Consider the following 24,753-nt stretch of genomic DNA (forward strand, 5'->3'; position numbering starts at 1 on the left):
ATGCCCGATATCCATGAAAAGTCACCTTTGTGTCTTTTTTTTTATAATAACACATATGGGCAAAATTTAGAAGCAGAGTATTTTCTACAAGGTGCAGGTCCCTGGGGAAAATATTTCACTCACTCACCATTTGGTGACTTACATGGCTCAGCAAATGTGAACCTGAGTGTCAAGGTGAATTGGGCTTCGCTGGACATACTTAATGCGCACGCAGCAAAGATTCTGGATCTTTTCTTCGGTAATGGGGTGATGTTCCATGAGCACCCATGGCAGAGGAAATGCCTGCTTGAGTCGAGCCATTCGAATCCTCATCAGTCCCCTGAAGGGAGAGCTACAGAAGTACGCAGGCGCTGTGGTGGCCCACGTGAGTCCAGCCGCCTTGCTTATCTTAGACACTGCGCCGCTTCCCCGCCCTCTGCTCACTGCTCCTCTCCTTTGTGCAGACGTCTCTTCTGCCCACACGCTTCCTGGGGGGTTTCCTGCACCACTAGGGCTCCACCCAGATGCCCCCCAAATTTCCATCTCCAGTCCACCTGCGCACCACGCTCCGTGCCCACCCCGGGAGCCCCCCTACTGCTACCCTCTCTGCGAGCCATCAAGGCCTGCGGATCCCATCGTCAGTCTGGTGACTGTTCCCTCTGCCCATTTCCACGCCATCGCTGTCTAAGGCACGGTGCCCCTCCCTCCTCTGGCCCACCTTACAAACCCTAAGAGATGGTGCACATCCACGTCTGCCCTCTGAGACCCACTTTCCAAGCATGAGTGAATGAGCTTTCTTTCTTTCTTTTTTTTTTTAAAGATTTTATTTATCTGTCAGAGAGAGAGAGAGAGAGAGCATGAGTGGGAGGAGCAGAAGGAGAGGGAGAAGCAGGCTCCCCACTGAGCAGGGAGGCCGACTTGGGGCTCGATCCCAGGACCCCGGGGATCATGACCTGAGTCGAAGACAGATGCTTAACCGACTGAGCCACCCAGGTGTCCTGAGTGATCGAGCTTTCTAAAAACCGCAAATCTGATGTGTCCCATTCGCATTTGATGTGACAAATTCAATGGCTTCCCATCTTTCAGAGGTGACAATTCCAGATCCTTAACAAGCTTGCTATGGACTGAATGTTTACGTCCCTCCAAACTTCATATGTCGAAACCCTAATCCCCAAGGCGATAGTATTTGGAGGGGGCCTCCGGGGGAGATTAGGATAGATTAGGCCACGAGAGTGGTGCTCTCATGATGGAATTAACGCCTTTATAAAAAGAGGGAGACACCAGAGCTTCCTTTCTGTCCAGCATGTGAGGACACCAGGAGAAGTCGACCGTCCACAAGCCAGGAACTGGGCCCTCACCAGACACGGAATCAGCTAGCGCCTTGGTCTTGGACTTCCAGCCTGCAGAGCTGTGGGGGACAGAAATTTCCGTAAGCTGCGCAGTCTGGTATTTGTTGTGATGGCCCAAACCGACCAAGACAATGGTCTGCAAGCCTTCCCCAGTCAGCTCCTTCCCACCTCCCCTAGGGAGGCAGTTTCTCTCCTGGGGAATCGAGGTATAAAAACTTCTCTCTTGAGGGCGCCTGGGTGGCTCAGTTGGTTAAACAACTGCCTTCGGCTCAGGTCATGATCCTGGAGTCCCTGGATCGAGTCCTGCATCGGGCTTAGTCTGAGTGACTGTCTGAGTGAATGAGCTTTCCTTCTTTTTTTTTTTTTTTAAAGATTTTATTTATCTGTCAGAGAGAGAGAGAGCACGAGTGGGAGGAGCAGAGGGAGAGGGAGAAGCAGGCTCCTCCCTGCTTGTGCTCCTCCCTCTTGTGCTGCTCAAACCAGCCAAACAACGTACACTCACAACTTTCTTCCTGTTTCAAATACACTAAGTTCCTTCCCAGCTCAAGGCCTCGCATGAGCATCGCCCTCCTCCTGGAGTCCCTCTCCGCGGTCTGTGCCCACTCATTCCTGAGGTCTCAGTGGCCTCTCCTGCTTGCGGAGACCAGCAGAGCTCCCAGGCACAGCTCTTGTGGAAACCTGCATGTCCTTACAGAGCCATGCTCACAACTACAACGAACTCAGTGGTATATTATTATTTTTTAAATTAATACATTTTTGGAGCAGTTTTAGGTTTCCTGGAAAAAGGGCAGAAAGTAGAGAGTTCCCATATATTGCCTCTCCGGTCCCTGTTTCCCCTACTATAAACATCTTGCATTAGGGCTCGTTAGTGTTTGTTACAATTGATGAGCCAACTGATACATTGTTACTAACTGAAGTCCGTCTTCTACACCAGGGTTTCTTCCTTGTGTTGTACATTCTATGGGTTTTGATAAAAATGTGACAACATGTGTCCCCCACGACAGTGTCATACAGAACAGTTTCACTGCCCTAAAGGCCCCTTGTGCTCTACCTGTTCACCCCTCTCCCCAGCCCCTGGCAAACACCGATCTTTTCACTGTCTCTGTAGTTTTGCCTTCTCCAGAATGTCATGTGGTTGGAATCATACAGGATGTAGCCTTTTCAGATTGGCTTCTTTCACTTAGTAATGTGCATTTAAGGTTCCTCCATGTCTTTTCATGACTTGATAGCTTGTTTCTTTTTAGGGCTGAGTAATATCCCATGGCTTGGCTGTTTGCCCATTATAATGACTTCTTAAAGCCTCTTCTCTCCCAGCCAGCTCCATCACTGGGTAGGGACAGGACTTCTGTCACTCATCCATGGACATACGCTGCCGACCCAGGTAGCATGGCCACACAGGACATATGCAAGAAATAACTGTTCATTAATTAACATCTGGATTTATTTTCTCCTCTATAGTCAACCCTAGATGTCATACGGAAGCAATTTATACCTCAGATTCTTTAACATGCTCTAGTTATTGTTACTCATTTATTCATTAGAGGAACTCATGCTGAGCTTCCTTCCAGCGCCGGGCTCTCGGCCCCGGGATGGGGCCAGGACACGAACCAGGTTGTCTCGGGGGGCAGCTGACTGGGGACAGGATCAGCAGAGTGATTGGTGAGTCTGTGCGGGATGGACAGAGCAGCTAGGAGGGCACGGGGAGGGGCACCTGGCCATGTCTTGGGAGGTCCAGGAAGGCTCTCCAAGGAGACCCACAGGTCAAGTGAGAACTGGCCAAGAAAAGAAGCTTGGGTGGGGGACAAGGCATTTTGGGGAAGTAAGATTTCAAGCAACGAGAACTGAGTAGAGAAAGGCTTTTAGGTGGGGCACAGATTTCATAGACTTTGAGCAGGATGGTCTGGCTAATCATGTGAGTTTCTGAGGAAAGAAGACTGACCAGTTCTCTGTATTATGCTAACTTACTCTGTCCTTTACGACTATCGCTGTGGTCTTTATTCTAAAAACATGGGGGGAGTGGAAAGCTTTTAAGCAGAAGAATGAGTGGAACAGATTAAAAAGGACCTCCACACCAAAAAATTAAGAAATAAATAAAAACATTAAAGGGCCTCCCCAGCCAGTGCACGGAGAGTGGCTGCAGGTGGGGCCAGCCTGGACGTAGCAGCCAGAGGTGATGCTGACCACCCGCACACCTTGTATGTGCTGGGACCGCCGGCCTCCTCAAACCCTGGGACATCCTGGCCTCCGTGTCTGCCGTCCCTCGGGGCGGGTGTGCCTCTGGATCAGCGCAGGATCCCTGCGGCCTCAGTGCAAGTGTGGGAATGGAGCTAGCGCTCTGTTGTAATCGGCCACCTCCCTCCTGTCACCTTCCTGGCAGTGGTGGTCAGAGCAGCTCACTCTGTTTCCGGGGGGATGTCAGGAACAGGACCAGGAAATGCGACAGGGAGAATTAAGGTCTCTTTGGAAAAACAGGAAGCATGATTAGAACTTAGGCTGTTTTTCCCGAGGCCTGTATCGTCTCTTCTCAGCTCAGTTCTATAACTTCTAAGCAACTACAGGAATCTCTGCTTTCCACCCACACCTTCGCAAGCAGTCCTGTTCCCTCTGCTCAGGCCCACCTTGCTCCCCTCTGACCCAGACCCCTTCTGCTGTGAAGGACTCGGGTAACTCTGGCCACAGACCTGCTCACTGGTTACTGATTTGTTCCTTCACAAAGCGGGGCGGGGAGGGGGGGGGCTTAGTCCTTAAGGAGGATATGATGTTACTACTTGTATCAAGATTTGCTACCATGTCCAGGGAAGTGGTTGAGACAAGCTCATGAGAGAGAGTAAAAGACCAATGATTAAACATTACTCCATCTTTCCAAACTTAGGGGTTCTGCACTCTTTCCAAGATACTTCTAATTCAATTTCAAGTGTCATTTCCTACCTGAATGCTTAAGAGTATTGGACACATTTGATACTTCCTACCAAGTGCTACATGAGATCTTAGAGGAGGGAACAGGACATTTTAAAAGTTCTACAGTATCTTTTTTCAAAATGCTGGAAGTGCTGCCACAAGGGAAGGGCTCCCACATCCCTGTATGATGCTCCTCTCCTAAGAAGCTCTCTGGGAACCAAGCCTCATTCACCCAAAGTGGGAATAAGGGGTGGTGGTTTGTGCAGAGTTCCTGACACAGGACGGAGGCTCCCATCTGGAGGGTGGGCTGGGCCTGCAGAAAGGACCAGTCTCCAGCTCCCGTGGCCCACTCCCCCAGCGGGGAGACCTCTGTCTCCCTGACCCAGGCTCTCCTCTCTGGCCTGGTCTTTGCCTCGTTTATTCTTGCTTTCCTGCGATCAGGGGAAGTGAGGGAGGCAGGGGGAGCGGGCAGGGGCTGATTTCAGGTGTGGGGACCATGGTCCCAGGGAAAGCAGCCTGGGAGCCGAGGCCTCCTCCTGAGCAGGAACACTAGACAGCCCTTAGCACTACGCTTGGGGACCATTTAAAACGGTGAAATCATCAACAAAAGGTGCACCTGGGTGGCTCAGTTGGTTGAATGTCCAACTCTTTGGGGAGTCTGCTTGAGATTCTCTCTCCTTCTGTCCCTCCCCCACTCATGCTCTCTCTCTCATAAATAAATAAATAAATAAATAAATAAATAAATAAATAAATAAAATCTTTAAAAAAGAGAAGTCTTAAAAAAAGAAATCAACAAAAAGCACAAAGATGTGAAAAACATGACACTAAATAGACCACAAAAATGGCACTTGTTTATGGTATGAACTGAAATGAGAAGGCAGAACATCAGCTTGCTCCCTCTTAGCGGGGACCATGTGCCCCAGATGATTCAAATTTTATGCTGTTCTGCACCTGTCCTTCAGTTACCATGAACACACTTGCAAGTATTGATTTAGAGGTTACAAATGAACTTTGGCAATTAGGCAAATTTGCAAATACGGAACCCATGAAAAATGAGGATCCATTGCAGCAATTTTTTTATTCAATCCTTATAACAATGCTGCAAGGTAGGAATTGTTATCACCTTCATTTTCACACATGAGAAAGTGAAATAGTGTGGGTTGCCTGCTCAAAATCCCAGAGTTACAAAGTGGGGGAGCCAGGTCTTTAACTCAGGCAGTCTGGCTTCAGAGCCTAGATTCCACGATTTCACTGTTTGCATTGGGGGTCACACCCTCAATACACTTTGTGCAGTATTTTTCAGGAAACTAAGCCTGGCTCAGGAGGTACAAGAAGTGAAAAAACCCAAACCACATTCTTAAATGTTCAGTATTATTTTCCAAGTAAAATGTCTTATACCCAAGTACGGGTTGAAACATAGGAAATTGTCCTTTTTAGGTTAAAAGTAGTTAGACATTGTCAGTTTTACATGGTTCAATCTCATATATCCTTGGAAAGCTTTCTGTCCATTACCAGAGATATCCATTTTTTCCTCTTTTTGCATATGGAAAGCTAAAGTTACTATACTTCAAAAGGAAGTCTTTACAGAAGGTATAGATGTATTTACTCTTTTATTAGTTAGAAGCATAGAGATTTATCTTATAGCAGATGTTTATCATCTATTTTCTGATCTTTTAAAATTAAGGACAAAAAGATAAGATCTCACACTTTAGTATAAATAGGCCAAATGTAAGTATTTTCTGCCCAAAAGATGCTGAACATTGGACTGCTTTATTTGAGCAAGTGTATGATCTGCTTTTTTAGGGTCTTTATAATATCTGTATTTATCTGAGATGAGATAAAATCTCTGCTGAAGGCATTATGATGGATAACAAAAGTCCCTGGGGATCACCTTTTAATTGTCAGATTTTAGGAATCTGGGTGATGTAACAAAACAAAATAATAGACATTTTCATTATGATCTTACCAAACTCAAAAGCAAAACCTATCACTTGATGACCTTAGAGTAGTATATTTACGGAAAGCTCCAAGATACTCTGAAATTCATATTGTACAGGTAGTCCTAATTTTTAATCTCTCTTTAAAATATCCATGGTGGGTAATAAGGAAAAAAATGCTTCTTCCCCATGGGCTAGTGTTCATTCACCCTGGAGCAACCAGAGAACAGCAGACAGTTTTTTGAAGGTTTGCAGTGTTTATGCAAAACTGGAAAGATGGGTTGGATTAGTTATTCCTCTAGTAAGTAGGGTTTCACTCTTTCAAATTCCTAGTTGGAAGATAAACTGAGTCAGTGAGTACACTCACAAGTAAAACAGAGTAAGGCAGCCTCCTGCTATTTCGCCTGAGATCAGGTGCAGTATATCTATTCTCATTTAACCATTGAAGTAGGTGTTATGTCTTGAGGCGATTAGGCTGGGAAGAGCTGGTTCCCAGTGCCACATGGTGAGTGGCAGGGCTGAAATCAGAACACAGAACCATCTGCCCCAAAGTCTGCCCTTCCCCCGCTGACTCCTTGCAAATGAAGATATTTTGAAAACTTCACTTGTAGTAAGGAGATGTCCAGTTTAGAACCGAAACCCTACCTGTCGGTGTTCCCAAACTGGCCCCAGTATTCTTCTGGTGTCAGGCCTGCGCAACGCATTTGTTGCCCTGCATGTCGGGTCTGCAGCACTGGATGTTGGTGTGAAGTACTGGACCTTGGTCTGCAGTCCTGGAGGCCGGGGCTGCAGTACTGGGTGTCAGGGCTGCAGTACTGGATGCTGGAGCTGCAGGACTGGAGGCCGGGGCTGCAGTACTGGGTGTCAGGGGCTGCAGTACTGGAGGCCGGGGCTGCAGGACTGGATGCTGGAGCTGAAGTACTGGGTGTCAGGGCTGCAGTACTGGGTGTCAGGGCTGCAGTACTGGATGCAGGGGCTGCAGTACTGGATGCTGGAGCTGAAGTACTGGGTGTCAGGGCTGCAGTACTGGGTGTCAGGGCTGCAGTACTGGATGCAGGGGCTGCAGGACTGGATGCTGGAGCTGAAGTACTGGGTGTCAGGGCTGCAGTACTGGGTGTCAGGGCTGCAGTACTGGATGCAGGGGCTGCAGTACTGGATGCTGGAGCTGAAGTACTGGGTGTCACGGCTGCAGTACTGGGTGTCAGGCCTGCAGCCCCGGCCGCCGGGGCTGCAGTGGGGGGCTCAGGTCTGGAGCACTGGCTCTGGATCTGCGGCACCGAGCGTGGAGTTCACGCGTGAAGACCTGCGTTCATCCTATGGCCATAGCTGTGCGTCTCAACGCCAGGTGATGGGAAGCAGCGACCGCAGCAGTCGCAGCCCGAGCCCCAGGGCCCGCGAGCGCAGCGCCCCCTGGCGCAGACTCCCGGCCCGGCCCGGCTCGCGGGACCCCGGCGCGCAGGCGCGCGCTGCTGGGAAGCGCCGGAAGCGGCGGCCCGGATGTCCGGTCACGTGGGGCTCCGGGTTCCGGGTTCTCGGAGAGCGTGGGGGTCCGGCGAGCGGGGCCGCTAGTGCGGCGGGGAGCAGGGCCATGGAGAAGCTGCGGCGGGTCCTGAACGGCCAGGACGACGAGGAGCAGGGCCTGACCGCGCAGGTAGCGGGCCGCGGCGGGGACGGGCTGGGCGGGGGCCGGTCTGCCCGCCTCCCGGGAAGAATCTGGGGAGCTTTCCGGGTTTCGTGGGGTCTGCAGAAGCCTTAAGTGCCACCCCACGCCCCGGCTGCAGGGCCCAGTGTTCTGCGCTGCGCTGGGCTCTGCAGCCGGGCTGGGCAGCGCCGGCAGGTGGGCAGCTGCTCTGTCCTGCGAGCTGCGGGAAGCCGAGTTCTGAGCTTCGCTGCATGGGTTTGCCCCTGGAGGAGAATGAGGTGCCGCGAGTGGGTGTGTGTCTTTTGGAAATAGGGCCACGGAGGGGGGTGAGTGAGGGTTACTTCCTTCATTACCACCCGAGAGGGGGGTGAACTCGATGAAGGTTACTTCCTCTGGTGGAAGAATTAAAAATAGCCGAGGAGCAGGAACTGCTGTCTGGCGTGTGCGTGCTGCAAGCCCTTCTCTGCCCGCCCCAGAAGTGGAACGCTTGGAACCGAGTGTGCTGCAGAAGCGTCTTTCGTTTGTCCCTTTCCTTGCCCAACTCCCTCCGCCGTCCTATTTATTCAGCCCTTCTTGCGGCCAAGACGCTAGGCCAGTCTGTGAGGGTCCAGAGACCACGAGGCAGCGTCTGCTTTCGTTGGACCCGTAACCAGTTGGGCAGACGATGATGGTCACACGGAACCCACTAATAGGGCGGTGAGAGGTGTCAGTGCGGCAGTAACGGCCCGACTCACTCACTGCATCTGTGTTGTGCTGCACTTTGCCCCGAGCCCGTGTGCTGTGCGGTGCAGTACCCAAGCCGCATGTGGCCACTTACGTTTAAACTAGTAGAAATTAAAGAAGACGTAAAATTCTTTTCTTAGCCACGCCAGCCACATTTCGGGTGTTCGGCAGGCACGTGTGAGTGGTTGCTGCACGGGACGGTACTGAGTGGGACATTTCATTACAGGAAGTTCTGTTGGACGGAGCTGCTCTGAACCTTGGGACCGTGAGGGTGATAGTGTCGCTTCTCTTGAGCCCGCAGTCTAGAGGGGAGAAAGATGTTGGGAGTGTTTGCTTGGGCATGTGGGTGGCCAGCTCGTGCGGGCTGATGGGAGGAGGGGGGAGAGAGCGTGCAGCACAGCTCCCCACATGCTGAGTTGGGAGCATGAGAGGATTCTGTCCTCACTGAAATAGGAAGTAAGGTTGCCAGTTGGAAGTTTGGGGGCGGTGAGTGTTGAGGTTCAGGAAGAAGGTGCGAATAGACAAATGAATGGACAGGGAGCAACGGTGGGACTGTCGGCGGCACAAAGGCCCCCCTTGTGGGTAATGGTCCTGACATTGAGGTGGGAGCCAGATTCAGCAGCAGGAGTGCAGGGCAGGGCTGGCAGAGTTGGATTTAACCAGGGTTTGGATGCTGCCCAATGAACACATCAGAGGTGCAGAGGGCAAAGAAGTTGAGGATGTACGCAGGACTGATTATAGGCGGGCAGCAGGGGTCGGGGGTGTGAAGGGGGAGTGAGTGGTGACATCGGTGGGCTGGGTAACTAGGGATGCTAGAGGGTAGGAGGTGGTGGTTGGAAAGGGGGATACTTGAAATTGAGATCGTGGAAAGATTTGAGATGATGGCACATTTATTACTGTAGATAAGGGGCTTGGTGGTTGATGTAAGGTGCAGAGATCATTGGAGGAGAGAGGGCGAGGAACCAGGAATCCTAATAGTTTTGGAAGGCTTGCTTACTCCAGTGATGGAATCACCAACAGTTAAGACAGGAGTGGAGGGATGATAGTGAGCCCCACACAAAATCCTTAGAAGAGCAAGAGGTGTGGCGTGGGGGTGACCCCAGGATGGTCGTGACAGCAGTGAGGAGGTGCGTTCACCTAGCCCACTTCCCGTCCCCAGTGGTCAGGATGCGTGGGCCTGAGGAGATAGGCCCCGCTTGGAGAGTGCAGGGGAGACCAGAGTGCAGAGAGCAGGAGGCGGGGACCTGGCAGGGCAGAGAGTGAGGATGGGGGAGCTTGCTGAGGGTGTCTAGGGGGATGTCCTGGGAGTGTGGCAGGACGCACGTGGGGTGCGGGTTGGAGGACTGGATGGGATTGGCTCAGGGTAGACTGGGGAGGTGGCGAGATGGGGGGTGCCTCTGAGATCTGGGACTGCCCCACCATCCTGCTGAGGGGATTTAGAGGCCAGGCAAGAGGCAGAGTAGCCAGAGTTGTAGGGTCCCTCCTTGTGAGATGTCTGGGAAGATGGAGGGAGGGAGAGATGGAGCTAGGTGCGAGAGGGTCCGGACCGATCACATGGCTTCCTGTAGCACTCGGTATAAGGTCTAAGCTCTGCTTGAGGCGCCTCAGCCCTCTGCACAACCTCCCCACCTCCCCCCGCGGCCCCCCAGGACGACTGTGCTCTGCTCAGCGGCCTGATGGCTGCTGGGATGCCCCAACCTGGCTCCCGGGGCTTGCCTACTGGGCCTTAACCTGTGTGGGCTGCATCTCGCGGGGATCCGACAAGGGTGGCAAGGCGGTTTCTGGAGTGTGAGATGAGGACCTGGATCTGGGGGGAGGTTGGTGTCACGGGGAGGAGAGGACTCTCTCCTCTGATGCTGTCCCCACGTCGGTCAGCTCTCTGTCCGATGCAGCCCCCCAGAGGCCTGTAGCACGACTCCCGACGCAGCTGAGGGAGCATCGCCCGCCCTGCCCTCCACCCTTGGAACTGCCTAATTCCTCCCTACAGCACACACGGCACCTGATGTCCTAGTATGTGGGCGTTTGCTGGTGTGGGGACAGCCACCTTACCACGTTCACAGCTTTGTCACCAGCGTCGAGCTCAGCTGCTGGGCAGTCGGGGTCAGAGTAGCTGATTAAAGCAATGCGCCGGGGCGCCTGGGTGGCTCAGTCTGTTTAGCGTCTGACTTTGGCTCAGGTCGTGATCCTGGGATCCTGGGTTCGAGCCCTGCATCGTGATCCCTGCTCAGCAGGGTTCTGCTTAGGATTTTCCCTCTGCCTGCCGCTCCCCCTGCTTGTGTGCTCACTTGTGCTCTCTCTCTTTCTCTCAAATAAATAAATAAATAAATAAAATCTTAAAAGAAAGCAGTAGGCTAAAATGACAGAGCGAGTTGTGCCTCGGATTGCTTTCTGTGACAGTAGTAAGAGGCTGGAAGCGAGGGGGGCTTCCCTCTGTGCCATATCCCCCGTGGTCTGGGCACCGGGCGGCGGTCTGCTCCCTGTCAAGGGACCCCCAAACACGAGGAGCTGACGTCACGGAGGAGGGTGTGCAGAGGGCCAGCCCTCAGCAAGGACAAGCACCTGGGAGCGCTCAGTAGTATTTGCTGAGGGAATGAATGAGCAGACGCTGGAGAGTGAAATCAAGTGAGTTTTTTCTTTAAGCTGGAAGAGGCCTAATCATGCATACAGGTTGGTAGGAAGGGTCTCAGGGAGAGCACAGGGGTCACTCTCGAGAGCGGGGAGCAGCCGATACTGCACGTTCCCTGAGAAGGTCGAGGGCTTGGGCTCTAAAGCAGGTGGATTGACCTCAGCCCCTCTGCGGTCATCCGCGGAAAGGAGGAGAAGGTGTTCTTGAGGGGGGCTCGGTGGTTTGGTGGGAGCAAGCAGTGGAGGGTGGGCACATTGGTGGCTTGTGTTTTCTGTGTGAAGGAGGGAAGCTGTCTACACAGGAGTGTCAGGGCCACACCCGGAGGTTTGGAATAGCCCGTGGGCAGTGGAGTGAGAAGGGGGGTTGTCTTCACGGCGCCCGTCAATCCGCCACGTCAGGTTGCCAGGCAGGCGGCGTCAGGGCCCATGGGAAGGTGGTGATGGCCTGGTTATGACCCCCCCCCCCCCCGGTTCTGCCACATGACTGGCCAGAGGAAGAAGAAGCGGGCTTGAGTCATGGTGGCATTTTGCCAGATGGATGCAGCAGAAGGGGAATTTTAAATGTCTTCCTGAGCTGACGGAGCATGTCGTTTCTGCAGAGAGAGAAGAAGGACCTGTGGGCTGGATGGGGGACCCAGAGGCTGCAGGGCAGTCCAGGCGCAAGCAGGTGGATCCGCGTGCCACCAGGACGACATCGGGGCCTAAGAGCAGCAGCTTGAAGTTTGGATGTGGAGTGATTTTGGGTGGTTAAGAGTGTCCTGGGTCACTGAGTGGAGTGGAGGGCAAAGGCCATGGAGATGGGGGGGGGGGCCGAGGAGCAGAGACGCTGGGCTGCCCATGTGGATGTTGGAATCATCCAAGATTCTGCCAGGATCCAGGGTAGGACCTGTGATCGGGGGTCCCGAGTGAGAGAGCATGACAGGGAGAGCAGTAGGTGACAGAGGGAGGAGGGCCTGCTAGTCTCGGAGGAGGCTAAGGAGCAGGGCACCTGAGACCGTGCGGCCACCATCCCGCTGGAGAGCGCCTGTGCGCACCTGTTCCTTGAGCTCGCGGCGGCTCACCTTTACCTCTGTGTGCGCCACTGCCGTTTTGAAGGAGGCCCTGTAGGAGTGCTGCATTTGTGGTGTTCACTCGCTGAAGGCCCCCCGCGTTCCCACTGTTGGGGCGCCGTAGCCCCGGAGCAAGGCTCAGGCCCAGACAGCTGCCCCTTTGTGATCTGGGGGCTCTCCTCCTGGCTTCTCCATTGCTAGGAGAAAGCAAGAACCCACTGGGCCGCAGGTTCATTCTGTCATCTCTAATGTTGCTGCTGCCGGGAACATGTTTCCCAACTATTCTTTTTCAATCAGTCGCGTTCTGGTTCCCGGGGGTGCTGTTTTACTGCAGCAGGAGGAATGCACCAGAGAAAGGGGGGTCTCTCCTGCTGACAAGAGGCTTTCTCTTTGCTTCCTCTTCCTTTGTTTTTCTAATTATTTTTATTTATTTATTTTTTAAGATTTTATTTATTTAAATAGAGTGTGAGAGAGAGAGAGAGCACAAGCAGGGGGAGTGACAGGCAGAGGGAGAAGCAGGCTCCCCACCGAGCAAGGAGCCCGACATGGGGCTCGATCCCACGACCATGAAATCGTGACCTGAGCCAAAACCAAGAGCTGGACGCTTAATCGATGGAGCCAGCCAGGCACCCCACTTCCTCCGCCTTTGATAACAAACAAGTAGAGTAATTGTGCCAGTGTGCATGCGTATCTGTTTGCTGAGACAACCTCTAAGAAATCAGTACCGTTGCTGGTTTTGCTGCGCTTCTTCCTGATCATGCTTGGACCAGAAGGTCGCACCTGAATGTTTCTGGGGCAGCGGGGCTGGAGGGTCCGGGCTCCTTCTGGCTCCTTTGTGGAGAACGCAGTGTCAGGTGTTCTTGCGTGTTGTCCCACTGAGGCGTCAGGGAGTCTGTGATTTGTTTCCGTGTCCTGGACAGTTGGCAAAGCTCAAGGCAAGTCATTTGCTTGTGGGTTGAATATTCCATATTTACAAATGGAAATAACTTGTTTCCTTTTAAAGATCATTACTTGGAAGATGGTAATAAGGGGGAAATACCCGCAATTATATAAATGACCAGGTTGAGAGAAGAATGAACTGGCTCTTGAAAACCAGCGGCTGAACTTAGGAAGGGGTGGGGGGGAATGTAAATTTGTAAACCTGTCCCCACTCACTGCACTCTCCCTGCCCGGTTCCCAGTTCGGCCCCCGTGGGACACTGCTCGGGGTGCACCAACCGCAAGCTGCTTTGCGGTGAGCGGTCTTCGGGGTCGCGGGGCTCTGCGGAGGGGAAGCACTGCAGGGGCCTCTTCCTAGTCAGGAAGCATGACATTGGGACGTGTTCATAGGCAGGTCCATTCTTTGTTTAACGTGGAACAGTAGTTTTGCTCTAAACAGGTGACATTGCTGGAAACAAGAATGTGAGTTAAAGCAAATTTTACAAACCATTTAAAATGTGTTAAGTGATATATGTTGCACTTACGATCTTTATTTAGTTATTTTTATCTATTTTTCATGCTGCATAAGGATTCCCAGGTTAATTGGTTGAGGTAAGGAATGTAGTGAAAGGTATTTTCTGTTTTTGCTTCATTCTTGAGAATACATTATAAGCATATGATCTTATTTTTAAGCATTTATGGTAATATAAGTTAGAAATCAAGTTTTGATATAAAATTCTTAATATATATTTCTAGTTTCCTGAAATAGCCATTGCTGATATTTTTTCAGCGTCATTGGAAAATAAGTTCTGAGTGTACTTAGAAATCGGAATGTGTCTACAGCTGCGTCTGGATTACTGTAGAAGGAATGCCTGGTGATGTCCACTCTGCCCACGTGACTTGGTTACAGTTTGCTGTAGGAATGCTGTTGCTCTAGCATAAGTGATCATTTAAAAAATGGGTTTTTAGTAATGGTTGAGGAGATACCTAGGGCTCTCCTGAGTTGGTTTTAAATGGACTTTGTATAATAAGTGGAAGTTATGTGTCCAGTGGCAGACATGACGGATGGCTGCCCAGGTCCCCGTTGTGAGGCAGATGTACGCGTCCCCCAGGGGCTCACAGCTGTGCCCTCCTGCACACCGTGGGGGTCCTGCAGGCGCCCCCACTCTGCTGACAGCCCGTGGCCAGCTGGCCCCCTGCCTCAGGGCGGGACCCACACTGAGGTGCAGTTGACGGCCCAGGCCCAAGCTGAACTCCAGCTGAAACCACATGATCCCCCCCCCTTCCCTGTCAGCTCCTCTCACTTCCCTCAGGGTTTCTGCTGAGAGCAGTTCATGCAGCAGGACCCCTGTCTCAGGCTCTGCACTTGGGGGGCCTCTGCTGCCTCAGGCAGGGACTGAGGGAGGCATGGTGAGCCCTGCGTGCCCGGGACCCAGCCTCAGTGGTGCTCCACATTTTCTGGTCTCATTTCATCTCCCCCCTATTTTTTTAGTCACTGAGTATTTTATAATACGTATCATACATTCTGTCATTCCATGCGTGTCGGGGTACATCTGCTGTCCTGCAGGCGAGGGCTGTTAAAACCAGGGGCACAGTGCCGCGGGCATGCCTGTCCTCCCGCTGGCAGAGGGAACAGCGGGGCCCCGAGACCGCCCGAGCCCCACGTTGTGCCTACATTTCCCTTCCCAGCCTGGGGCGGGAGTGGGGGGTGGGGGGGTCTTACCCTTCTCACGTGACCAGATTCAGGGGAAGCTTTGCCCTCCTGCCGCGGGGAGTCAGATTGCTCAAGGCAGCCGGGGGACGTGTTCTGACTCCCCTTCCTTCCTAAGGTCCTGGAGGCCTCGTCCCTCAGCTACAGCACCAGGCTGAAGTGGTTCGTCATCTGCTTCGTGTGCGGCATTTTCTTCTCTATCCTTGTGAGTTACAGCCTTCTGTTGCCTCATGACTTATATTTTAGGCCAGACTAACCCCATTTAGTTCCAGCAAGCAGCCCGCGGTCTGTTTCCGGGGGACATAGTCAGACACCTGAAATAAAGGGCTAGAGATCAATATAGAGATGCAGAAATTCGTATTTGGGGGGTGGTTTATAGGTTGTGAAAATAATTCTTTTTAAGAAAAATCCATGTGTGTAGAAAGCTGTAGAGTCAGGAATTGAGATATGTTAACTATTTAACTTGCCGCTTATAAAGAATATTAATTTAAGTAGAGTGAGATTTATGCACATGTGTAGGGAAGGTGTATTACGGTTAAGTTATACATACTTATATGCAAAATAGGCAGAAGAGTCCAGTTAGCAAATAACAATGAAAATTAACTGTCTTTTTAAAATGATGTAGAGACTATATTAGCACATTTATACTTAAACTGTACATTATTATATAATCATTCCTATTGTAGCACGTTTATATTTTACGCTCTTACAATGGTAAAATGATTTCAAAATATATCTGAACTCAGGGGACCGGATTGCTGTGGCTTCCTGGTGGCATAAAGCTGTTTGCAGTGTTTTATACCTTTGGAAATCTCGCTGCGCTAGCCAGGTGCGTATGGAAGTCGGGCTCCTCCAGGTTTGGTTTGCTGGCACCATCACCAGCCTTCTTTCCTGGAGGCACTTCCCGAATAGTATGGCTTCTGGAGCCACAAGATTTATGTTCGTCCAATAAGTGTTTATTGACCCCTGCTGTGTGCCCGGGGCATCACGGTGTGGGAACGGTAGGAATGGCCAGCCTGTGGGGCACTTGCTAAGTGTTTCTGTCTGTTACCCCAGTGTCTGAGTGGGCACTGTTATCACCCCCACCTCATGGCCCGGGGTTGTAGCACAGAGAGGGTAAATCAGTGTCCCGTGATGTGCCCAGTAGGGTGACCGGCAGGCTTTCTAGCAGACCGTCCTCCAGAGCCCCGGCTCGTGGTGCCGCGCTCGGCTCCCTGCTTGGGAAGCCCTGTCTCAGTGGGGCCAAGGACCGGACTGCGTCCCAGCCAGCCAGGAGATCCTCCGGGAGTGGTGCTGAGCAGAGAGAGGGTGAGGACAGCTAGCCCAGCAGCATCTTGGATTGGGGCACAGGAATCCCTCTCTGAGGATCTTGGTGCCCATTCGGGTGTGTTGATGTCTGTTGGAGTCGTTGTCACATGTATGCGTTTTGCATTTGTGTACATTGAGCTTTCAGAGGTGACCTTCTGTCTGCTCAGGAATTTTCTGGATCAGAGGTAGTCAGGTGAACCTGTGTGGCCGAGGCCAAGCTCAACGGGCTTTCCTGGGCTCTTGCCTGCAGAGCTGTCCCTTCAAGCTGGAACAAAGCCCAGCTCAGCAGGTTTAGGTCATGTCACTGTTGGGGGCTTTGCACTGACCGAGCATTGTTCTGGTCTGTAGCGTGCAGGGGTGAGGGGTAGCAGTGTGTGAATTGGCTCAGATTGGGAACACGTGACCTGTGAATTCGGGACTGCTCCGGCCGTCACGTTCACCTGGAGCTATGAAACAGCACTGCGAATACCTCGTGAGAAGGCATTGGTGTGTCCTAGAACGCTAGATTCACGGTTCCTTTTGGGGCGCCTGGCTGGCCCAGTCGGTAGAGCATGCATTCTTGATCTTGGGGTTATGAGTTCAAGCCCATGTTGGGCCTAGAGCTTAGTTAAAAAAAATAAAGTATTAAGGTTTTAGAAAAAGTTTGCTTTTAATGTTAAGGAAAAATATAACTGATTTAGTGAGAGATTTTTATTAGTAAACCAACATAAGATATCTTTTCTTTAAAGCATTTATGTTTATATAGCCAGACAAGGTAGCAGATCCATCTCTTCGTTCTCCTGTTTGTTTCATATAGTACGTACTTTTCTTTTCTTTTCTTTTTTTAAGTACGTGCTTTCTAATGGGACCCGTGAAGCAACTGAAGAAAATGTTTGAAACGACAAGATTGCTTGCAACAATTATTATGCTTGTAAGTAAATAATGAAAATTAAAACTTAGAGAAGTGTTTTTTGCATTATCTTACAGATAATTGCCCGCTTTTATATATATACTATTATATTTCTCTTGCTGCATGTAATAATCCTATCCTCAAGGCTGTGTGTTAGAGAATTTAGATGATACACATTACTTAAATTGACTGACTTGCTCAGTCCTGCTTTCTGTTGCATATACCTACCAGTGGAGCTCTGAGTATTAACGTGGAGATTAGAGGTGGATGTATGTCATTTCCCAGCCCCATAGAGCACCTCAGAACGGATGGCTGTGTGTGCTCTTTGGAGGGTGGGGCTGGAACACAGGTCTCTTCTGAGGCAGTTCACCTCTTTTCTCAGGGACGCTTGGCTTCATTCACGTAGCCTGTCGTCTGGCTTCTGTCCCTTCCCTGTGTGACTGTTCGTACTCCCAGCAGCATGGCTTCTGAGCCGTGCCTTTCAGGATGCCATTCATCACTTGATGGGTTTTGTGCATGGCTGTCAGGTCATCACTCTTAAATGTAGGATTTATCTTTGAATCGGGGCAGGAGTGGGCTTGTGGTCAGAAAGTTTGCACATCATGCATTTTGGGTTCTTGGCTGATGTTTTGGGTGTCATGGGCCAAGGAACTGAAGTGTCCCTCTCTCCACTGAGCCCCTTCTTCCTAATTGGCTTGTCTGTGTCTCTTGCAGATTTCTCTTTAAGCACGTTGTTGAACTTAAGGATCAGCATCAGCTAGTATGTCCTTGTAATACTAGGAAGCTTTTAAATACAGCTAAATTGGTTAGATGTGTAGTCAGGAAATGTTCTCAACCGTAATGTGTGTGAATCTTCTCCCACCTCTTTACCAGAGGAAAAAGCCCTTTTTAGCCTAACTTTTCATTTAGGTCCTTATTCAACTTCATCATATTTTATTACCATTTTTCTAATTTTTCCAGTTATTTTGAATTTCCTATATTAACATGTATAGCAGTATATTAATATTCAACTTTGTGTGGGTTACCTAAGCTTATGCTGTTAGACTGTGAGAGGTTTATATTTTACTAATATTTTATGTAGATTGGCTTTCTTTAGGATATCCTGGAACCCATCTTAGTAATGTACTCTACACAAAGAAGCATAAAGTCAAGAAGGCGGTTCAAACATTTAGAAATACATACTGTTTCCCAAGAGAGACCATTAAGTATTTAGAGGACGTAACTTTGGTGATGACCTGAGCCATGGCGTTTCCAGTTGAGTGTTCTGTGTGCTCAGATTTGCTGCTGACGTAAGTTGTGCTTAATCATGACAGTGAAGCAGTGACTGCCACTTACGCAGCATCCTGTCAGTGCCGGCCCGAACCCAGGCCGTGACAGGTTCTGATCTGCTCGGTAGGCACCGTCCTCATTTTAAAGAGGAGAAAGCTGAAGGCGAGAGCAGACGACTGATTGAACGCTCTGGGCGTCAGCGCTGGGGTCTCACGCAGGGCTCTGCCTGCCAGCCTCCTGCTTGTCACTGTTGGCTGTCGCCCGCCCCGCACCTCCACCCCCCTGCCTCCTTGGGGGGACACAGGGACATGAGTGATGATGTCATCTTCCGTGTGAAAATCATTGCAGTAGATTCCTTATGTCAAGTTAGGTAAAGTAGAATTTTCTGGGTGTTCCGGCTGCGCTAAGTATCTGTTGCAGTGTTCTGTTACTGAACGTTAACGTGAGCGCTTCTCAGCACGGCAGTCGTCGGGATGAAGAGCACAGGTATCGTGATGAGCACTGAGTCGTGGATGCAAGTGTTGAACCCCTGTCCCGTACACCCGAAACTAATGTAACACGGGACGTCAGTTATACAAGACTTAAAAAAAAAAAATTAAAAACAAAACAGCTGATATCCTTCCTCAGACATCTTTTCTGTTGATTTATTCAGCGGATTATTTACTAGGTGCTGGTAGTTTGCCAAGGAACAGTGCAGTCCTAGACTTAAGGTGGAGTCCACTTGGCACAGAGTAAGTAAGTTCAGCTCGCGTGGCTGTGTCCTTGAGTCGGTCCTAGAGCTTTATTCGTGCCAGTGAATGCAGGTTGGTTTATGAATCCTTTTAAGCTTTTGGAAGGACTCACATTTGCGATTTTTTCTTTCCTTTCCTATAGTTGTGTTTCATATTTACCTTGTGTGCTGCTCTTTGGGTAAGTTACATCAGCCGTGCCTGCCTCCTTCTAACGTGGCCCCTCACCCGCGTCGTCACACGGCCCCAAAGGAGCTCAGAGTCTGGCGTCTAAAACTCCCCAAGCTTGGGTGTCCCTCAGATTGTGTATAGTAACATGAGGTTAGTGGTTAGCCTTGTGACGACTCTGCCCCCCAGAACAGACAGGTGAGTTCAGACCTGCTCTTAGGGCAGAAGGCCCAGCTCCTCTAACAACTCCTGGGCTCCGAGAGGCTCTTGCTGGGGGCGTGTTCTCTCTGTCTGCTGTGCTTGCTGGCTGGCTATGCTGTCCCCTCAGGCAGGGGGGTGCCGCGGATGCCGGACTACATTTTGAGTCACAAGATGTTGAAACTGATAAGGAGAAAGGGCAAGAAAACAAATGAACCAAAAGAGGAGAAAGGGGATGCTTGGCTCACTCAGTTGGAAGAACAAGCAGCTTGATCTCGGGGTCATGAGTTGGAGCCCCATGTTGGGTGTAAAGATTACTTAATTTTTAAAAAGATGTAAAATCACTTAAAAAAAAAGGCAAAAGAACTTAATCTTGTACCTCTTAAGGTATGGTGAACAGCTCCTCGTTAGCCTCCAGGAAATGACACTCTTCCAATTCAGCTCACTTCTCAGTGTTCCTGAGTCTTCATTATATGTATTTATTGCCCCCCGTCTACTTCCCAAAGGGATTTGAGGTGGTTCTCGAGCTATCAAGAAAACTGCACATTTAAAAAAAGAAAGAGTAGTGTATAATGTTTTAGGAATATTCTATCAAAAATGTTCTGATTTTCTTTTTAATTTTGGTGATGTAAGGACTGACTTCAATTATGTGACAGTGCTTACTACACCTCATTTCTCAATGATAACTCAAAAGAATATTCTTAAGCCGTACTTGCATGTCCGTGTGAGGCATTGATTCCTGGCTCTTGGATGGCCTAACCGCCTATTTACTTGTAGGCAGTTAACTAAAAATGATAAGTGAACAAATATAAATAAAAATGGACAAGGAATCCTAAAAATAGGCCATTTTAACACAGAAACTGTTCATTTTACGTTATTCTAGGAGATTATAATAAAATGCAGTTTTCCTTCAAAAACTAGCACCAGGAGCAAGAGAGGAGTGACGTGTGTGGGCCCCACAGAGGGTGGAGACCTAACGGCTCCGTGGTTTGGGTGTTGATGGTGTTGGAGGTCCTCTGACCCGGACACGTGGCTTTAAGGAGCCTCCGCAGTTGCCCTGGGGCCTCTGAGCCATGGCCAGACATTTAGCAGTATTTAAATCGAGGTGCAGAATTTTAGAAAGGAAATGTGCAGATCGAAACTTCACATCTACTGAATCTTAAATCTGTCGTCCTAGGGGCGCCTGGGTGGTTCAGTGGTGAAGCGTCTGCCTTCGACTCAGGTCATGATCCTGGAGTCCCGGGATCGAGTCCCATGGCGTCGGGCTCCCTGCTCAGCGGGGAGTCTGCTGCTCCCTCTGACCCTCATGCTCTCTCTCTCTGTCATTCTCTCTTATTTATTTACTTAGAGAGAGAGAATGAGAGAGAGAGAGCACGAGCAGGGGCAGGGTCAGAGGGAGAAGCAGACTCCCCGCTGAGCAGGGAGCCCGATGCGGGGCTTGATCCCGGGACTCCAGGATCATGACCTGAGCCGAAGGCAGACGCTTCACCAACTGAGCCACCCAGGCACCCAAAATAAAAAATATTTTTTAAAAAAACCTGTCGTACTAAAAAAATTAAAACGAAGCTGTCCTCTGCATTTTGAAGGGCAGGAATTGAACTTGCTTGTGAAAAATATTTTTAAAAATCCTTAACTTGTCATTTCTCTGTTTTTGCTGTTGTTAGTGGCACAAGAAGGGACTGGCCTTACTATTCTGCATATTGCAGTTCTTGTCCATGACCTGGTAAGTCTCACAGGGATTAGAAAGTTAACATTCCCTGAGCAGTGGGAAGCGTTTTGTTCCGAGCCTTTGAGCCTGGGAATGTCGTTAGGCTGTCACGTGATGAAGGCTGTGCCCCGGAGGCCGGACCTCGGGAGAGGTCAGATGAGTGAGATCTGCCGAGTGTCCCGTGAGACGCACGCGTCGCTCGGCGGTGGCCGGAGGGCGGGCCGTGGAGAGAGGGGTGGGGGTCACCGCCTGGGGCGTGGGCTGCTGGGCCGGCACGCTTACACCATGATGCATTTACTGCTTTCCGAGTACGGGAAGGAGAAATGATGAGGAATGTAGGTGATACCACGTGAATCCATAGAAGTGAGGCCACGTCACGGGAGAAGCCCCAGAGAATGTCGGTTTACCGTTCCCTTTGCGCTGTAGGGGTAATTACAGAGTCGATGTCGTTCTGCTGAGTGTGGCCCTGTCACACCTGGCGCTGTCCCATCGGAATTGTCAGTGAATACGGGTGACCGTTCAGCACCTCTGGGGTGAGGGGCACCAAGCCCCCCCTGGTTCAACACCTGTGTAACATCTGAGTGCCCAGAACTCCCCCACTAAGAGTCTACTATGACTGGAAGCTGATCAGTACATGTTTTCTCTATGTCTTAGATGCTGTATTCTTACAGTAATACCTGTTTCTTAATTCTTTTTGGTATTCCTAGGCTATGCGGTTCATCTGCAAGTTTTTTCAAATTGTTGCAAATCTCCAACAAAAAAATTTCCCGGAATATTTATTGAAAAAAAAAAAAAAATCCACGTTTAAGTGGACCCGAGAAGTCAGCTGCACGTAGTCATAGATACTGCTCCCCTGGCCCTTCCACTGCCCGCACGTCCCTGTCCCTCCTTCCGAATGTTCTGTTCTGCCCCTTCTTCCTGATCACACGTTCCCCTCCGGAAGTCTTGTCATGTTTGGACTGCATGCAGTTCGACTGCGTGAAAGGCCCAGTGCGTATGTGATTGAATTGGATGAGCTCCACCCCACACACTTCCATGTTTTTCCCAACACCAGAGTTTCTGGAGTGTTTCCCTTTGTCTTTAGAGCTCAGTTGGTCAGTCCCCCCCCGAGTGGCCGTTTCCTGTCTCCCTGATGGTGCCCCTCTGAGATCACTCTTTGCTTTGGCCCCGGGTCTCTGCCCGCTGACGGCTGGAGCACCCACGGATGCTGCGTGCACTTCTCCACCTGCTGTTCCACTCTGTTTCAGAGAACTGTGGCAAGGTTTCAGTCAAATTCCTTGGCCTTTTTCTATAATGTGTTGCTTTCTCTATTGTGTCATCTGTACTTGATGATGGGCTTACTCCCTAAAGGAGAATGCAGTTTATTCTCAGTTATTTTATAGTTTTTATTGAAAAAACAGGGTCATTTCTAGTATCCCCAGCTCAGACTTCAGCAGGCGTCAGGGTCACGTAGAGAGTTTGTTCAGGAGGTGGGGGGTGGGGCACAGAAATTTGTATTTTTAATCAGTTCCTGGATGATGCTGTTCATTACTGGTCTGGGGCCATATTTTGAGGATGTACAATATGTCGCCATATTTTCTGGGGTGTTCGGGTAAGGCCACTGGGCGTGAGGAAGTGCGGTATTTAGATGGTCTCAACATCTGTGGACTCTTCTTGCAGGTACAGCCTGTCGTACATCCCGTATGCAAGGTGAGCTGCTGTTGCCGGTCCTCTCACGGTCTTTACACAAACATGTGAATTTTAGCATATGCACGTTAGAATGCGATATAAAAGGCTGTTTTTTTTTTTTTTTGTGGACTTTGACATTCTTCCCCCGAAGAAATTATTTTTTAAATAAGATGAGTAGAAGTCTGCCATATAAAGTGAAACCGTTTTGAACGTATGTAGCATTTAGGTTGGGAATGTGCTGCTTTTGCCACCTGGACACTTGCAGGTAGGAAATTCCTGATCCTTCCATGACTGCACATATCAGGACATGGGACGTAGAGACACCAGCAAAACAAATTCTACATTAAAGATAAAGCAAGTTAGTGAAAAAATGACGTGTGATACATAAGCGTTTGTTTTAAGCCAGCAGAAACATACTTACATGTCAAGAGTAACTGCCGTCTTATATTTTTCCCGAGAAATGTATTCATTTAGTTGTGGAGGGAAAAGCAAAACTCACTGTAATCTTAAACCTGAGCAGTTCAGAAGAATACTCTGTTGAGGCACAGCTTTGTTTCTTTGTAAAATCTGGAAACATAGGTTACATATGAAGCACAGCAAAATTGTATGCCGAACATGAACAAGGAAGGAGACTGTAGAAATTCTATTTTTGTCCCATTTCAAATGGCCCGTTCTTTTTGATGAGTGCTTACAAGGAGGACAGGCAGACCAGGGTCAACTCCAGGTGGGCAGGCTGTGGGACCGGAGACTGCAGGTGGTTCTCCAGTCTTCAGGACCTCTGCTGGGAGATCTGGTGCCGTTTCTCAGCTCGGGGAAAGGTCACCTAGAATGATGGCCAGCCCTGTGAGTCTGAGCTCGAAGCCACAGCAATTCCAAGCCAGGCCCGACCCCTGCATTTGAGGGCCATGCACAGATCTGCTCAGACATCTCCAGTTCATTGGTGCATCCCTATACAAAGAGTAACTTCAAATGAATGAAAATGTTAAGTAATAGTTGAAACAAATTGTTTTGGAAAGAAAATATGAAAGGCGAAGGAAGTGAACGTGAATATTTCTTTGAAGTTCCGAGGATGTCGTTATAAACATTATCCTTTTTAAAATCCAGTTCATTATTTCTCTTTAAAAATTATTCTTTTGTTAGGTTATTTTTGGTGTTTACATTTATTTCTTTATATTAAGATTAGCATATGTGCTAGAAAAGATTGCCTAAAATAAATGTCATTTCAGACATTAAAACATTATTTTCAAGTTTCAGTTCTTGATTTCAGGTGATATTCAGCAAAGTTTTTGTTAGGGAATGCTTCAGAGGCTCCACCTGAATTCTGAGGTAGAGAGGTGATCGTGCATTTGTCTCTTGGCAGGAATGTTTTCTCCAACATCATCATATATGAGGCAGATTATTACATTGTTTTTTTTCTCTCTTTTTTTTTTCCCCCACCAGGGATGCGGTAATTAAATGCTGTTCTTCTCTCTTAAGCTGAAAATCAGAAACTCTTTGAAAAGAGCCTTAGAAAGTCGATATTCTGTTCACTCCCCAAACAGCTGCTGCGACAGGTTATTAAGACCATTTTGTGTACTGGTGGAAACTACGTGCTCGATTCAACTGTTAAATACTTGTAACATGAAATTCATTATGTCTCATTAACATGTTTTTCCCCAAATAAGGCATTTTTAATCATTGCCAATTGTAAGTGATTTTTAGCTCCTTTTTTAATCCTTTCTAAATAGCATTTAAGATGTGAATATTTAAGGATCAACCTATGCTGCAAGCTTTTTTGGCTCTTTAAAAATGCCTACGTTTTTCTTTTTTCTTTTTTTTAAATTTTAAATGTGAAAGTTTTTACTTTAAGCTAAAAATTGCTTATTATATGTAATAAAAATAATATATAAATCTTTACAATTTTGAAATAAACCCACACTTGGAAAAATAATATTTTCTGGGTCAAATTTATAATGTGTTGGGGGGGCATTGATTCAGTCCTGGCGCT

At 49.4% G+C, this 24,753-nt stretch overlaps 1 protein-coding gene and 1 long non-coding RNA gene across 3 annotated transcripts; one reads left to right on the forward strand and one right to left on the reverse strand.

Moving 5' to 3' along the window:
• Positions 1 to 772: 772 nt before the first annotated feature.
• LOC144379018 (uncharacterized) lies at positions 773 to 7,669 on the reverse strand. Its single transcript, XR_013441003.1, has 2 exons — positions 6,809 to 7,669; positions 773 to 1,387 (listed from the first exon to the last, which is right to left on the reverse strand). It is a non-coding gene; the product is annotated as an uncharacterized LOC144379018 (long non-coding RNA).
• On the forward strand, positions 7,655 to 24,696 carry SFT2D1 (SFT2 domain containing 1). 2 transcript variants are annotated; one of them, XM_036122895.2, is made up of 8 exons: positions 7,657 to 7,814; positions 14,949 to 15,035; positions 15,577 to 15,659; positions 16,967 to 17,048; positions 19,170 to 19,205; positions 21,055 to 21,113; positions 22,758 to 22,787; positions 24,207 to 24,696. In XM_036122895.2, exons 1-8 carry the CDS (start codon positions 7,752 to 7,754, stop codon positions 24,244 to 24,246), a joined length of 480 nt encoding a protein of 159 aa, XP_035978788.1. In that variant the 5' UTR covers positions 7,657 to 7,751; the 3' UTR covers positions 24,247 to 24,696. The 2 variants fall into 2 exon arrangements, with proteins under 2 accessions (XP_035978789.1, XP_035978788.1); XM_036122896.2 differs by lacking the exon at positions 19,170 to 19,205 and having other exon boundaries at positions 7,655 to 7,814.
• The last annotated feature ends 57 nt before the right edge of the window (positions 24,697 to 24,753 follow it).

The sequence above is a fragment of the Halichoerus grypus genome, chromosome 9 (assembly GCF_964656455.1).
Source record: "Halichoerus grypus chromosome 9, mHalGry1.hap1.1, whole genome shotgun sequence".
Classification (NCBI taxonomy): Eukaryota; Metazoa; Chordata; class Mammalia; order Carnivora; family Phocidae; genus Halichoerus; species Halichoerus grypus.